Source organism: Odocoileus virginianus, chromosome 6, assembly GCF_023699985.2.
Source record: "Odocoileus virginianus isolate 20LAN1187 ecotype Illinois chromosome 6, Ovbor_1.2, whole genome shotgun sequence".
NCBI lineage: Eukaryota > Metazoa > Chordata > Mammalia > Artiodactyla > Cervidae > Odocoileus > Odocoileus virginianus.
Genome location: NC_069679.1, coordinates 23,695,263 through 23,711,240, shown reverse-complemented (window position 1 = coordinate 23,711,240; position 15,978 = coordinate 23,695,263). Strand labels below are relative to the sequence as shown.

The 15,978-nt window shown below is 35.0% G+C and overlaps 1 protein-coding gene across 1 annotated transcript in view; it reads right to left on the bottom strand.

Annotated features, from left to right (window-relative positions):
• Positions 1-15,978, bottom strand: part of SPRED1 (sprouty related EVH1 domain containing 1) — a 112,858-nt gene that overhangs the window by 25,482 nt on the left and 71,398 nt on the right. The window contains exons 3-4 of the mRNA XM_070468982.1: positions 5,639-5,807; positions 3,291-3,340 (exon numbers count right to left, since the gene is read on the bottom strand). Of these exons, the coding sequence (XP_070325083.1) occupies positions 3,291-3,340; positions 5,639-5,807 (219 nt within the window). The remainder of the gene's footprint in view (positions 1-3,290; positions 3,341-5,638; positions 5,808-15,978) is intronic.

Below are 15,978 nucleotides of genomic sequence, written 5' to 3'. Positions count from 1 at the left end.
TGGCTGTTGTTCAGTTGCTAACTCGTGTCCAATTCTTTGTGACCCCATGAACTGCAGCACACCAGGCTTCTCTATCCATCACTGTCTCCAAGTCTGTGTAAACTCATGTCCATTGAGTCAGTGATGCCATCCAACCACATCATCCTCTGTCATCCCCTTCTCCTCTTGCCCTCAATTTTCCCCAGCATCAGGATCTTCTCAATGAGTCAGTTTTTCTCATCAGGTGGCCAAAGTATTGGGGCTTCAGTCCTTCCAATGAATATTCAGACTGATTTCCTTCAAGACTGACTGATCGATCTCCGTGTAGTCCAAGGGACTCTCAAGAATCTTCTCTAGCACCACAGTTCGAAAGCATCAATTCTTCAGCACTCAGCCTTCTTTATGGTTCAACATCCATACATGACTACTGGAAAAACCACAGCTTTGACTACACAGACCTTTGTCAGCAAAGCGATGTCTCTGCTTTTTAATATGCTAAGTTGGTCATAGCTTTTCTTCCAAGGAGCAACTGTCTTTTAATTTCATGGCTGCAGTCACTGTCCACATTGATTTTGGATCATAAGCAAATGAAATCTGACACTGTTTTGCACGTTTTCCCCATCTATTTGCCAAGAAGTGACAGGACTGGATGCCATGATCTTAGTTTTTTGAATGTAGAGTTTTAAGCCAGCTTTTACATTTCTCCTCTTTCACCTCCATCAAGAGGCTCTTTAGTTCCTTTCACTTTCAGCCATTAATTGGTATCATCTGCATATCAGAGGCTGCAGATATTTCTACTGGCAATTGAGATTCCAGGTTGTGATTCATCCAGCCTGGCATTCGGCATGATGTACTCCTTTCCCCATTTTGAACCAGTCTGTTGTTTCATGTCTGGTTCTAACTTTCATCCAGTCCAGCATTATTTTCGTTGATACCAGATCAAAACAGAACTTTGGAAAACAATTAACTAAAAAATATATTTATTTTGTATTTTATTACTTACACCTAATTAACTGAAATTCACTGTTCTATAAAAATAACTAGCTATCAATAAAATAAATAGATTCATATATTAAAACACAAATAAGAACTCTTAAATGTATAATAAATATAATGTGTTAGGATACATCCACTGAAAGCAAATTACAGACACAAAAAGATTGAAAATAGTAAACTTGAAACACTAAGGGTATATAAAAATATTCTCTATTTAAGTGAAGTTTTGGAAAAAATCTATAGTACAATGATATCATAGTAACACATGTGTACCCACTGACTTGTACAGAAAAACACTCAAAGGCTATATTTAAAAATATGTATGATGGTTATCATGAATGGCAGCATACTTATGTTTTATTTTTTGAACTTTGCTATACTTCTCCCATTTTCAAAATGAAAACCATTCTTATTTTCTGATAGTAAATGTACATAAAACAGTCTGTCACATCTTTAGGTGATTTCTATTTTTATAATTATATGAAAAATTGTTTATATAAGGTATACATATAAATTTTTTTCTCTATTATTCTAAAAGTACTAGTACTTTAGGATATTAAAAGTACTAAAAAGAAAACCATACAGCTCAGAATCCCAAAAGCAACCAACAAAATTATTTATCATTTTAGTCGAGTAACAATGGATCACAACACCATATAATTATGTTTTTTACTACTCAATACATTGCAAGTAAATTACAAATAATAAAATTTTTTACAGGTTTTATGACAGATACCTTAATTAATTCAACTTCCATTCTATTTAGATAATTTTTTATTATCAATATTTCACACACGCTCAAAAATCTGTTTATAAAATTTTTCTGTGTATCTCTATCCCTTTAAATTCATTCACTTGATCAACAGGCATGAATGTTTCTATTTTTATGGCTTTTAAATATGTATTACCAAACTGCTTTCTAAAAACAATCTACCAATCTACATTTTCTCTAGCAGAGGGTCAGTCTGTCAACCTCATGGAAAGACACAGTCAGGGGTAAAATTAACTTTTAAAATCTTCGATAATTTGGTAACTAAAGAACGTTAATTTATACTGCCTATTGAAATAAAGGGTGTCCAAGTTTATTAACATTTCACACTTATTTTTCTATGAATTTTTAATACAAGTACCTTACGTATGGAACAGGATATCTGTGATGGCTAATGTTATTTGTAAGCTTGACTAAGCCATGGTGTCAAGTGGTTTGGGCAAACATCAGCCTAAATATTGTGAAGGTAATTTTCTTACGTGACAAACATCTAAATCTAGTAGACTCAGTAAAGGAGATTATACTCCAAAAAGTGGGTGGGACCTATTATGAAAAGACTTGTAGACTGAGGTTCCACAAAGAGGAAGGAAATCTGCCTTGAGACTGCCTTCAGACTCAAGATCAAAACATCAGCTCTTGCCAGAACTTCCAAGATGCCTGCCTATCTGCCTATCTGCCTACCTGCCTACCTGCCTACCCTGTAGATTTTGGACTTGCCAGCTCCCACAATCCAATGAGCCAATTCCTTATAAAACTGAACAAAATCACAGCAAGAGACACAGATGTAAAGAACAGACTTTTGGACTCTGTGGGAGAAAGTGAGGGTGAGATGATTTGAGAGAATAGCACTGAAACACGTGTATTACCATATGTGAAACAGATCACCAGTACAGGTTCGATGCACAAGACAGGGCGCTCAGGGCCAGTGCACTGGGACAACCCTGAGGGATGGGATGAGGAGGGAGGTGGGAGCGGAGTTCAGGATGGGGGACACATGTACACCCATAGCTGATTCACGTGAATGTATGGCAAAAACCACTACAATACTGTAAAGTAATTGGCCTCCAATTAAAATCAATAAATTAATTTACAAAAAAAAGAAAAAAATTTTAGAATCACATCATAAATTTCTATACAAAAATTTTTGTGATTTTGAATGGGTTTGCATACAAATCAATTTTGGGGGAAATTGCAATTTAAACAAAATTGAATCTTCTAATTGTGAAAATTTCAGTCTTTATAATTAGGCTTTCCCAACAAGTTTTTTTCTTTCACGTCTTTCATTAGATTTACTGCTAGGAACTTTATACTTTTTGATGCTATTATAAAAAAATTGAACAAAATCAACCTCTCGCTCTAAATATAAAATGTATATATATATATATATATATATATATATACATACACACACACACACACACATTTCCTGACAAATATGGCATCTAAAAATTTCTTAAGAATTTATATGAATTGTTTATTTATTAAGGCTAGTGATTTCCACCACATCCTTCAGGTTTTGAAATTCCTTTTAAGTCAAACTACTTACTTGTAAATTGTCTTCTGTACCTTCAGCTTCATTTTTAAATGATGGGCATCCTAAGAAAACAAGTAAAAGTTGATTAAGCATAGAATTTTTGTCTTGGATTTTAGAGTTGCTGACTAATTGATAATATCACTAAGAGACTATAGAAGATTGATCAGAGATCATTCTGGACTGCCTGGCAACTAGTCAGATGGTGGCCACTCATACTTGCCCCTCTGTTAGAAGAACAGAGAATAAAGCGACTGCTTTCCTCTGCTACAGGTAAATCTCCAGTTCCTTATTAAGGAGGTGCGTCCTGTGAAAGTGCAGTCTCTACTATGCCCTCCTCCCTTGATTTCTCTGAAATATCAAACTGCTAGGAAGAGTACATGCATCACATTCCTCTGCTATTTAGGAGATACCCACATGATTTACTCAATTTTTCTAAATACTCTGACCTACGAAACAGTATTCAGTACCTCAAGCTAGGATTTTAGCTGCTTTAGTAAGAACGAAAACAAATGAGCCTGAATCCGCTATTGATAATCAATAGCCATTTGTTGTTACTGACTTTTGAGCACCAATGATGCTATAAAACTTTTCACGGCATTCAAGAGTGCCTCTAGTTTCAACAAATTAATAAGAAGAATTTATTTTAGCAAAGTATCCTGAGTTTATATGCTACCCTTGAAGAGAAAGTTGACCTATGGAAAGGGCTGCATAGTTTATTCTTACTATCATAAAAGGCTAAGTAAGAAATATTTAGTGTGATTTTTAAAATCTGTGATAGTGGCTGGTAATAATGCTACCAAGTGTATTTTTTTTAAAAGTTCAAAAACAATGAGACAGGCTGAGTACTGTAATCTACTCACACAGTAGGGTAATCTACTCTATTTGGCAAGGCGTTTATGAGGTCTCCTTATTAATTACTTTTTTAAAAAGATAAACCATTCTATCTGACCCTAGGGAAAGAAGTATGCTCTTATGGGAGTATGAGTGCGGGGATAAAATTAATTCAAAATACAGAATTCCAGCAGCCATGGATAACAATTTTCTTTTTAAAGTACTGCTTCTTCCACACTAGCTAAATATCAGAACTGGGAAACTTAAAAAAAAAAAAGAAAAAAAAAACCTGATGCCAGGGTACAATCTCAAACGAATGTCAGAATCTCTGCTGGATGAGGCATCTGCAATAGGTTAAGAACCATAACCACTACAGGAGAAGCTAACGATTCATGTTCACCTCCCCCATCTCCTGCCTGACTTCATGATATATAATTTGATAATTCCTCATAACATTTGAAATGCACAGAAACTTTAAAGAAAAAAGGAATGCCTCAGCTCTATTCCCCAAGTAGTTTGATTCAAGTGGTCTTGAGTGAGGACCAGTTATTCTATTTTTCAAAAGCCTTCCAGGTTGATTCACATGTTCAGTCAACAATAAGAACACTGATATAGGGAGAATTTATGGGTTCTGGTACTAAGGATAAGATGACTGCCATCGTTTCATGGAATTTTTTTCTGAATCAGAAATCAAAAATTGTTTACCAAATTCTAGTCTTTTAAAGTAGCTAAAATATTATTTAACTACAGCTTCACTCACTAACAACACATATTTGTGCTAAGTTTTTTGATGTTCTTGCTTCTGGCTTGTCTCATAATTAGTTCATGTTTTCTAATTTTTTTACTAAAGTCCCATCTTCAAAATATACAAGTCACAATGCTGTCAACACGTTTTCATTCAGTTGCTTTGTATAAGAAGGTTATTTCTACTAACAGAGATATTTTCTTTCTTAATTAAAAAAACAAATTAAATCTTAGTTATGACTTCTTTGGGGGAAAGAAATGATTTTTAATGTGATTTCCTTTTGTTTAATTAAGCAAAAGCCAGTGTTACATGTAAATATTCTTCCTCCCTTTTAAGCTTTAGAGTTTATAATCTAACAGACTCGTAAGACACAAAGGGAGTACACTGCTGTCTCCTCCAATCCTTATTAATGAAATCAGGTGAAGACTTGAGAAAGGTTTTGTCATAGAGTAACTAGAATCAACATGTATTTAATTATTATATATTTTCTGCTTATAATTACCAAAACAAGGATATGAGTAACACACACATGCGGGATTTTGAACGTTTTGACTGCTCCTCTCTTTTTGAGCCCTTATTTTAAAACTTTAGAATTATCTGATGTGTGCTGTTGATGTATATACTGTGATATGACAAATATAAAGCAGATTAAGGAGCCCATTATTTTATCTTCACCTACAATCAGCTTTTAAAACCTGATCCTCATCTCATAAAAGCTGACTTGCTTGAAGTCACTTCTACTATAAGTAACTAATAAATTAAGGAAACAGTCAAAACAACCTACCTTGAGAAATATCCTCTATAGCTCTCCGAATGCCTCTATCAAAAGCCCTAGCATCAGCAGGACTTTGAAAGGTAAGGCCAAATTTCTTGTCATCAATCTTCCAGTGGTGAAATGTTGGAGTGACCTTATTGTAAATAAGGTCTTTTTTAAGCATACATTCCAAAACCACCTGCCAAAAGTTAAATGCCAAAAATTACTATACATATATCAAATGAATCTAACATAGCTCTTAAATACAAAGTTAGCTGAGAAAAGGGCTGTTATATTTTAATAAAAGCATCCCTCCATTAATGTGAGGTCTTGTTACTTAATCTACTCACAAAGTCACTTGATACAGAAATTAATATGGGATTAAAGAAGATTGTGGAAAGATGGCAGAATTCTTAAGAAGCCCCAGGTATCTGTCTCCCTACGTAGACAAAACCGGCTGGCAGTATCTATCGGATGTAACTATGTTGGAACTTTAGAGTCTGTTGAAAGCTTTTAATTTTCAGGAAAAGACATGGACAGTAAACTGCAGTTAATTTTGGTCAATTTCAGCTATGCATAGTAGCAGCACCAACCCTCATACCCACTTCCAGCCATAGAGCAGACAGCTGTGCACATGTTCCTGGCAGAGCTTGCATACAAATTACAAAAGCCAAGGTGAGTAGAAAGGACCTTATCCTTCAAGAAATAGAGAATTTAACACAGTAATCAACTAGACCAAACAGACATACGAAACACAGACATATGAAACACTCTATTCAGTAACAGAACACATGTTTTTCTGAAATGCACATGTGACATTTTTCAGGATACACCATATGTTAGGCCACAAATTAATCTCACTGTATTAAAGAATATGGATATCATACAAAGTATTTCTGACCAAATTAAGATACAGTTAAAAATCAATAACAAAAGGAAAATTGGAAAATTCAAAATATTCTGGGAATTAAACCACCAACTTATCAAAGAAGAAGCTATAAGGGAAGTTATAAGACACTTAAAGAGGACGAAAACAATGATACAACAAACCAAAACTTATAGGAAACAAACAAAGCAGTACTAACGGGAAAATGTATAGGTGTAAACAACTGCATTTAAAAAAAAAAGAAAAATCTTAAATCAACAATATAACTTTAAAATTTAAGGAACAAACTAAACCAAACCTAGCAAAAAGAATAAAGGAAATAATGAAGATGAGAGGAGAGACAAAGTAGAGACCAGAAAAATAATAGAGAAAAATCAATGAAACCAAAAGTTGGCTCTTCAAAATGATTTTAATAATGGACAAATCTTGAGCTAGAAGGACTAAGAAGAAAGAGAAATCAGAGTCAAAATGGAGACATTATTACATCAATTCTACATAAATACAAAGAACTATGAGAGTACTGTGAACAACTTACACCAACAAGTCAGATAACCTAGATTTAATGGACAAATTACTAGAAAAATAAGACAGGTCGAGTAAGAAACAAAAAGAAAATCTTAATAAATACATAACCAGTAAGAAGACTGAATCAGTAATCAAACATCTCGTGACAAAGAAAAACCCTGGGCCTAATGTCACTGGTGAATTATATCAAACAATTAAAGAACTAATACCAGCACCTCAAACTTTATCAAAAGATTGGAGTAAAATCTTCCTAATTCATTCGATGAGGACAGCATTATCCTGATAACAAAGACACTACAAGACAACTATGTACCAACATCCTTTATGAATATAAAGGAGGCAAAAATCCTTGATGCAAAGATCCTTGATGAAAAAATCCTCAACATTTGCAAACCAAACTCAGCAGTATATAAGAAGGACGATACACACTATGACCAAACTGGATTTATTCTTGAAATGCAAGGACAGTTAAACACATAAAAATTGATCAAAGTAATATCCTATGTGAACAGAATGAAGGGAAAAAGTCCATATGCTCTCAACTGAAAAACCAGAAATAGCACTGAACAAAATTTAAGAGAGCAAACTGCCAACATCCATTGAATCATAGAAAAACCAAGAGAATTCCAGAAAAATATCTACATCTGCTTTATTGATTACACCAAAGTCTTTGACTGTGTAGATCACAACAAACTGTGGAAAGTTCTTCAAGAGATGGGAATACCAGACCACCTGACCTGACCTCCTGAGAAATCTGTAGGCAGATCAAGAAGCAACAGTTAGAAATGGACATGGAACAACAGACTGGTTCCAAATTGCGAAATGAGTACGTCAAGGCTATATATTGTCATCGTGCTTATTTAACTTACATGCAAAGTACATAATGTGAAATGCTGGACTGGATGAAGCACAAGCTGGAATCAAGAGTGCTGGAAGAAATATCAATAACCTCAGATACACAGATGACACCACCCTTATGGCAGAAAGCGAAGAACAACTAAAGGGCCTCATGATGAAAGTCAAAGGGGAGAGTGAAAAGTTGGCTTAAAACGCAACATTCAGAAAACTAAGATCATGGCAGCCAGTCCCATCACTTCATGGCAAATAGATGGGGAAACAGTGGCTGACTTTATTTTGGGGGGGGGCTCCAAAACCACTGCTGATGGTAACTGCAGCCATGAAATTAAAAGATGCCTGCTACTTGGAAGAAAAGCTATGACCAACCTAGACAGCATGTTAAAAAGCAAAGACATTACTTTGCCGACAAAGGTCCATGTAGTCAAAGCTATGGTTTTTCCAGTAGTCAAGTATGGATGTGAGAGCCTGACTATAAAGAAAGCTGAACACTGAAAAACTGGTGCTTTTGAACTGTGGTGTTGAAGAAGACTCTTGAGGGTCCCTTGGACTGCAAGGAGATCAAACCAGTCAATCCTAAAGGAAATCAGTCCTGAATGTTCATTGTAAGGACTGATGCTGAAGCTGAAACTACAATACTCTGGCCACCTGATGTGAAGAACTGACTCACTGGAAAAGACCTTGATGCTGGGAAATACTGAAGGCAGGAGGAGAAGGAGACGGCAGAGGATGAGATGGTTGGATGGTATCACCAACTTGATGGATCTGAGTTTGAGCAAGCTCCGGGAGTTGGTGATGGACAGGGAAGTCTGGCGTGCTGCAGTTCATGGGGTCACAAAGAGTTGGACACAACTGAGTGACTGAACTGAACTGAACATCTTTTCAAGACAAAAATAAAAAAAAGGAAACTACATAAAAATATCTGACAACAGTGACAAGACTGTTCAATGGAAGAAAGTAAAAGTCTTTTCAACAAATGGGCCTAGGAAACTGGATATTAACATGCAGAAGAATGGAGTTTCATACTTATCTAACACCACATGCAAAAATTAACTCATAATGGATTAAGGACCTAAAGAAGACCTAAAACAACAGAACTCTTAAAAGAAAACAGGACAAAAACTCCATGACTTTGGATTTGGCAACATTTTCTTGGACATGACATTAAAAGCACAGGTAATAAAAGAAAAAACACTGGTATAGTCCTAATCACTTCTTCACAACTCCATATGCAATGATGTGATGTTATATTGATTCTATTATATCCCATATTGATGTTAAGCTAAAAACCACTGCCTCTCTCTACCAATTCCCCCACTAAAAGCTTATTGTTAAACTTTTACCAGCATATCACTGAAAACATCATCTCTGATAGTAATTTTGTTAATTCTGGAAGAAATGACAAATAAAACAAAATAATGTCCTGCTTGCTTACAGGCAAAGTGTGTTAGCACTTGCTACAAACTGTCACAAAAACTATTTTGCAATAATAATAATTATAAAATTCATAATTAAATTAAGTTCTGGAGTTCAATAAGTTAAAATTGGTATTATGGATTACTGTAACGTATTTACTTAATTTATTACTTCATAAGTTAATTTATATTAATTCATAAAATAGCATATTAATTCATAAATAGTGGAAAAGAGATATATATTTTGGAAAACTGCTCAACTGCAATTGTCAAAAAAGAGAAGGACATAAAACCCTAAGTGTGGTGCTATAGTCTTTATTACATGAAAATGTCACTGAATTAATTTTTAATACATGAAAATGCTGTTAACTCTTTCCCAAAACTTCACAAAGTTCTTTTCCAACTACTATCTGCTAGAAAATTTTCAACATGATCTATACTCACCTATACCACTTGTTTACAAACAGCATCTATTTTTTACAGCGTCCCAAAACACACAGAAAAAGAAGTTTTTAAAATGAGTTTTAAAATACACTCAGGAAATAGTTAAGGATAATGAACTAGCTCTTTGACTCATACAAGTACTTATGCAAAAATGTGTTCCACCTGAAAGTCATATAAATATTGAGGTTACACACCACACCAACTGGGTACAAAAACAAAATGCCAACTAATTCTGAAGTAGATGTCAATCTATGTCATTAATTTTTACCTACCAAGTAACATTAGGATATAAATATATCATACTGTTCATAGTATATATTTAGCATACCATAAAAATAACGATTATTTAGGACAAGCAAACTCTAGGAGATAGAGAAGGACAGAGAAGCCTGGCATGCTGCACTCCATGGGGTGGCAGAGTTGGACAGGATTCAGCAAATGAAAAACAGGGAAAGGCTACTACAGTGTAGCTGCTACTATGAATTTAGGAATATAGAAAAGAAAAATGCAGGTAATCTATTGATACAACAATTGACTCATGATTTTTGGAAGTAATTTAAAAAATATGCTTCCTAGAACATTCTGCATCACTCAGCATTTACATAATTATCAAAGCCTCCATATCCGAAGTATAAAAATTTCTTGTCATGCAAGATATTAAAAAATTGTTTTGCTTATGACTTTAGCATTTAACAAATAAATGCACTCATAACATTAAGGACAATATAAATAATAGTTTTATTAAATAAAAGGGATAGAAACCATCTGTCTCAAATTTTTAAAAAAGATCAATGAGATTAAAAAGGTATAAAAGAGAAAGTAGTTAAGAATGTCCCAAAAGGCTTTTACCCACCATCAATACTAAATCTCCATTCTTGAAAAACAAAAATAATTTTAAGGGCTGAAAGGATTCTTAAAAATTAGTGAATTCTTCCCATCTTCTACTTCCACTTCTCAACTTCATCAGAACAATGTGTTCTGCCTTTACTTCATTGCAGTTTTCACTATATTAATTCTTTATTGTAAGATCACCATATTATTATTAACAGTAATAGGCATACAGGAAGCAGAGTTCAATGTTTACCACATTTGCTTTTGGAACTGTAGAAACTGTAGAAAATGGCAACTACATTTTGCCAAGGGATGACAATCAACCAATCCAAAGGTGCCAGGTGAATTATTTATGCTGCAGGAAAAATAAGCTGACCAGATAAATTATTTCTGGTCAATAGAGAGTTATATCTATTAATTGTTACTGTTGTTTAGTAGCTAAGTCGTGTCCAACTCTTCTACAACCTCATGGGCTGTAGCCCACCAGGCTCCTCTGTCCCATGAGATTTCCCAGGCAAGACTATGGGAGTGGGTTACCATTTCCTTCTCCAAACGGTTCTTCCTGACCCAGGGACTGAACTTGTGTCTCCTGCATTGGCAGGAGGATTCTTTATTGCTGAGCCACCAGGGAAGCTCCATATCTATTAATTACTCATCCAGTAAAGGAACAAGCGTCCTACTGGCCTGAAGTGGTTACAGCTCTCCCAGAATACATGGCCTATACTCACTCTTAGAACTTTTTGTTTTTTTCTACGTGAAGAGTTAACACAAAATGAAATGAATAGTTTTAAGAACAGTACCCAAAAAGCAACTACCAGAAGTCATTAAAAGTACAACCATAAAATACTCTATAAACAAGTTGTTAAAATTGTTAATACAGCTTTGCTACTTCTTAGTTGAATGTGCTTCTTTCTGGGGTTAAGGCATTCTAGAAGTGTATGACTTTCATCAGACCTCCACAGTAGCCATGAAGGACATTCATAAATTCCATCCAGTTCAGCTGCTCAGTCGTGTTCGACTGTTTACAACCCCATGGACTGACGCACGCCGGGCTTCCCTAACCATCACCAACTCCCAGAGCTTGATTTATAAATTAGAAAGTATTAATAAGACAAATCTGAAAGAAGATCACTGGCCCTGCCCTTGTTTCTACCATAAAGACAGATTATATATTAAATAACAAGCAGAAAATATACTGAGTATAAACAACTGCAAAGTGAATATTAAATATAAGAGTAACTTACAAGAATAACTATAAAAGAATATGGAAAGTAACTCGTTATCAATAACCCCTAATGGATCCACCAAGAATGTGGCTAGTTAACAAAGAAGAAATTAAAGAGTTTTAAAATCAACACTATAACTTTTGAACTCTTGACCATCTATAAGTTTATTGGAATTCGGAAAAAATCATTATTTACTATAAACTATAAAAAAGCATGATGAAAAAAATTTAACTAGAAAGAGCAACAAATTCAAAAGCACTTAAATGCTTTTATGCTGATCACCTCCAAAAAAAAAAGAGAGAAAATTTCAGACTCTTACATATGAATAGACCCGATCAGGTTTGAGTAGAACTTAATTACTGCAAATAGACTGACTGGATCAGCTTTAGGAAAGGGACTTTAAGGAAGGAAGAAAAACAGGGGTATTTGGTATAACAGCTTTGCATTTTTAATACAGATCTGAATAGATCTAAGTTGGCTAAGATATACAAGTCTTTTCTAAGCTAAATACTTTTGGGACATGACTGTTTTAATAAGATCTTAAGGTCTTTTGAGCTACTGATAACAAAAAGAACAAATACTCTATTTCTTCTAGAAAGGTTAAATAGGTATTATTAAAAAGGTTAAATAGGTATTATTAAAAAAACAACCAGATGCATAGGTGAACTCTGAATTTAAGAAAAGCAAACCTACTGTAAGCATAAATATATCAAAATCTATTATAGATGAAGAGAGAGAAGGAAGAGAAGTGGTTTTCTTACAGTAGCAGGCTCAGAGTTAAAAGGGAAAGGAAAAGAAGAAAGATGGTTAATGACAATGGATATTCTTCACATGAGCAAAACATTTCCAAAGTAAAATGATTAAAATATGAATTACAGAAGAAACAGAACAATCCACACATACTTCCGAAGAAGAAAAATGCTATTAAAGCATAAGAGGGATGTCGGTATATAAATTAATTTTAAGCTCATGGGCTCTGAAGCTTACAGTAACTAGGTCCCCTCCAGTTTCCACCCTTCATTACCCATCTGACTTAAGAATTAAATGAGGTAATATACACGAAGTATTCAAATAGCGTCTGACACACAGATCTTCAATACATATTAGCAGCAAGGGTGACATCAGTCATTAGTCACAAGGTGATGCCACCAGCCCATAATAGAAAAGTTGCCACAAAGGTTGAGAGGTCAGTATTTACTTTTTTGAGTACAGGATGAGGAGGAGTTTGAATGATAAATAAAGGTGCTCAGGACCTTAAAGAGCTTGTTAACAGACTGATTCTACAGACAGTGAAAACATTACAATCTCAAACATTCTTCCTTTCTCTGAAAGAAATTCTAGGATATATTATAGAGAAAAAAAAGGGTGGCTGGGTGGGTTTGACAGTCATTAAATAACTAAAACTTCTGAAGATATATTTCAAGTTATTTTGGGAAATACAGAGCAAATTACTGGACTATTTGCCAGAAGCATTTAAAATAGACCAAGCCAAAAATAGATATAAGTACATTTCTGTCTCACTAATAACAAGTAATAATTTGGGAAAGCAGAGTAAAAATAAATATGTACTTTCAAACTACTATGTAACTTTATTACATATGCTAACTTACAAGTAAATAATTACATGTTTACAGAAAGCATTATCTAAGATGTAGTACAGTTGGTAACTAGACAAAAAAATTATTTTGGTAACTTTAAGAAGTATCTTTGAATCAAAGAAAAACATTTCATTTCTGAAATAAAAACCGTATTTTCAAGTTAAATTACTTGATAAATAAAATCAATAACTGGTAACTTAAATAGCTGCCTCCTATTATGACCTTTAGTTTTTTGGATGATATAAAAAACTTTGTACCTGGATGATATAAAACCCTTTATAAAGGACACCAAGGCATTCTATGAAATATGAAACTATATTGTTATCAAATAATTTTTACTAATTATCTACTAATAGAAATTTGTGTTTAAAGTTGGGTTCTGAGATGAATGGGACTTTAGGAAAAATCTAAAAAGTAACAGAAGGCAAAATGATAGTGTTTCTTCACAAATAGTAACAGTTCAGCTACCACAAAAAGAAGGGCAGGAGCCAGGATTTTTAAAATATGTCAATTTCATGAAAAGTCTGTTAGCCTTTGCCCTGCTTCATTTTCTAATCCAAGGCTAAATTTGCCTGTTACTCCAGGTATCTCTTGACTTCCTACTTTTGCATTCTAGTCCCATATGATTTAAAGGACATCTTTTTTGGGTGTTAGTTCCAGAAGATCTTGAAGGTCTTCATAGAATCATTCAACTTCAGTTTCTTCAGCATAATTGGTTGGGGCAGAAACTTGGATTAATGTGATACTGAATGGTTTGCCTTGGAAACAAAGAGATCATTCTGTCATTTTTGAGATTACACCCAAGTACATCCTGAAATGCGAAGTCCAGTGGGCTTTAGGAAGCATCACTACGAACAAAGCTAGTGGAGGTGATGGAATTCCAGGTGAGCTATTTCAAATCCTAAAAGATGATGCCGTGAAAGTGCTGCACTCAATATGCCAGCAAGCTTAGAAAACACAGCAGTGGCCACAGGAGTGGAAAAGGTAAGCTTTCATTTCAATTCCAAAGAAAGGGAATGCCAAAGAATGTTCAAACAACCACACAATTGCACTCATCTCACACAATAGCGAAGTTATGCTGCAAATTCTCCAAGCGAGGCTTCAACAGTACGTGAATCGTGAACTTACAACTGTTCAAACTGGATTTAGAAAAGGCAGAAGAACCAGAGATCAAATAGCCAACATCTGTTGGATCATCAAAAAGTAACAGTTCCAGAAAAACATCACAGAGTTCTGCTTTATTGACTACGCCAAAGCCTTTGATTGTGTGGATCACAACAACCCATGGAAAAATTCTTAAAGAGATGGAAATTCCAGACCACCTTACTTGCCTCCTGAGAAATCTGAATGCAGGTCAAGAAGCAACAGTTAGAACTGGACATGGAACAATGGACTGGTTCCAAATTGGGAAAGGAGTGTATCAAGTCAGTATATTGTCACCCTGCTTATTCAACTTACATGCAGAGTACATCATGCCAAATGCCTGGCTGGGTGAAGCACAAGCTGGAATCCAGATTGCTGGGAGAAATATCAATAACCTCAGATACTCAGATGACACCACCCTCATGGCAGAAAGTGAAGAGGAACTAAAGAGCCTCTTGAGGAAAGTGAAAGGGGAGAGTGAAAAAGCTGGCTTAAAACTCAACATTCAAAAAACTAAGATCATGGAATCCAGTCCTATCATTTAATGGCAAATAGACGCTGAAACAATGGAAACAGTGACAGACTTTATTTTGGGGGGCTTCAAAATCACCCCGGATGGTGACTGCAGCCATGAAATTTTAAAAGACACTTGCTCCTTGGAAGAAAAGTTATGACCTACCTAGACAGCATATTAAAAAGCAGAGACATTACCTTGCCAACAAAGGTCTATCTAGTCAAAGCTATAGTTTTTCCAGTAGTCATGTACAGATGTGAGAGTCTGACTATAAAGAAAGCTGAGTGCCGAAGAATTGACACTTTTGAACTGTGGTGGTGGAGAAGACTCAAGAGTCCCTTGGACTGCAAGGAGATCCAACCAGTCCATCCTAAAGGAAATCAGTCCTAAATATTCATCAGAAGGACTGAAGCTGAAGTTGAAACTTCAATACTCTGGCCACCTGATGCAAAAAACTGACTCATTAGAAAAGAACCAGATGCTGGGAAACATTGAAAGCAGGAGGAGAAGGGAAGACAGAGGATGAGATGGTTGGATGGCATCACCAACTCGATGGACATGAGTTTGAACAAGCTCCGGGAGTCAGTGATGGGACAGGGAAGCCCAGCGTTCTGCAGTCCATGGGGTCGCAAAGAGTTGGACACGACTCAGCGACTGAACTCAACTGATATCATGAAAAAAACCTTGAGGAACTGCTCCAGATTAAAGGAGAATAAAGACACATGACAGCTAAATGCTACTTGTACTGAGAGAACAAAAATGCTTTAAGAACAATTATCAGAAGAGTTGGCAAAATTAAAGCCCTATATTTATGTTAAATTTCCTAAATATGATAATTATACTGTGACTATGTAATTAAAATGGAAGGCAGAGCAAAGATTTAGAAAGTTAATAAAGAATTCAGTGTAAGGTTTTAAGATCTAAAATTTGAAA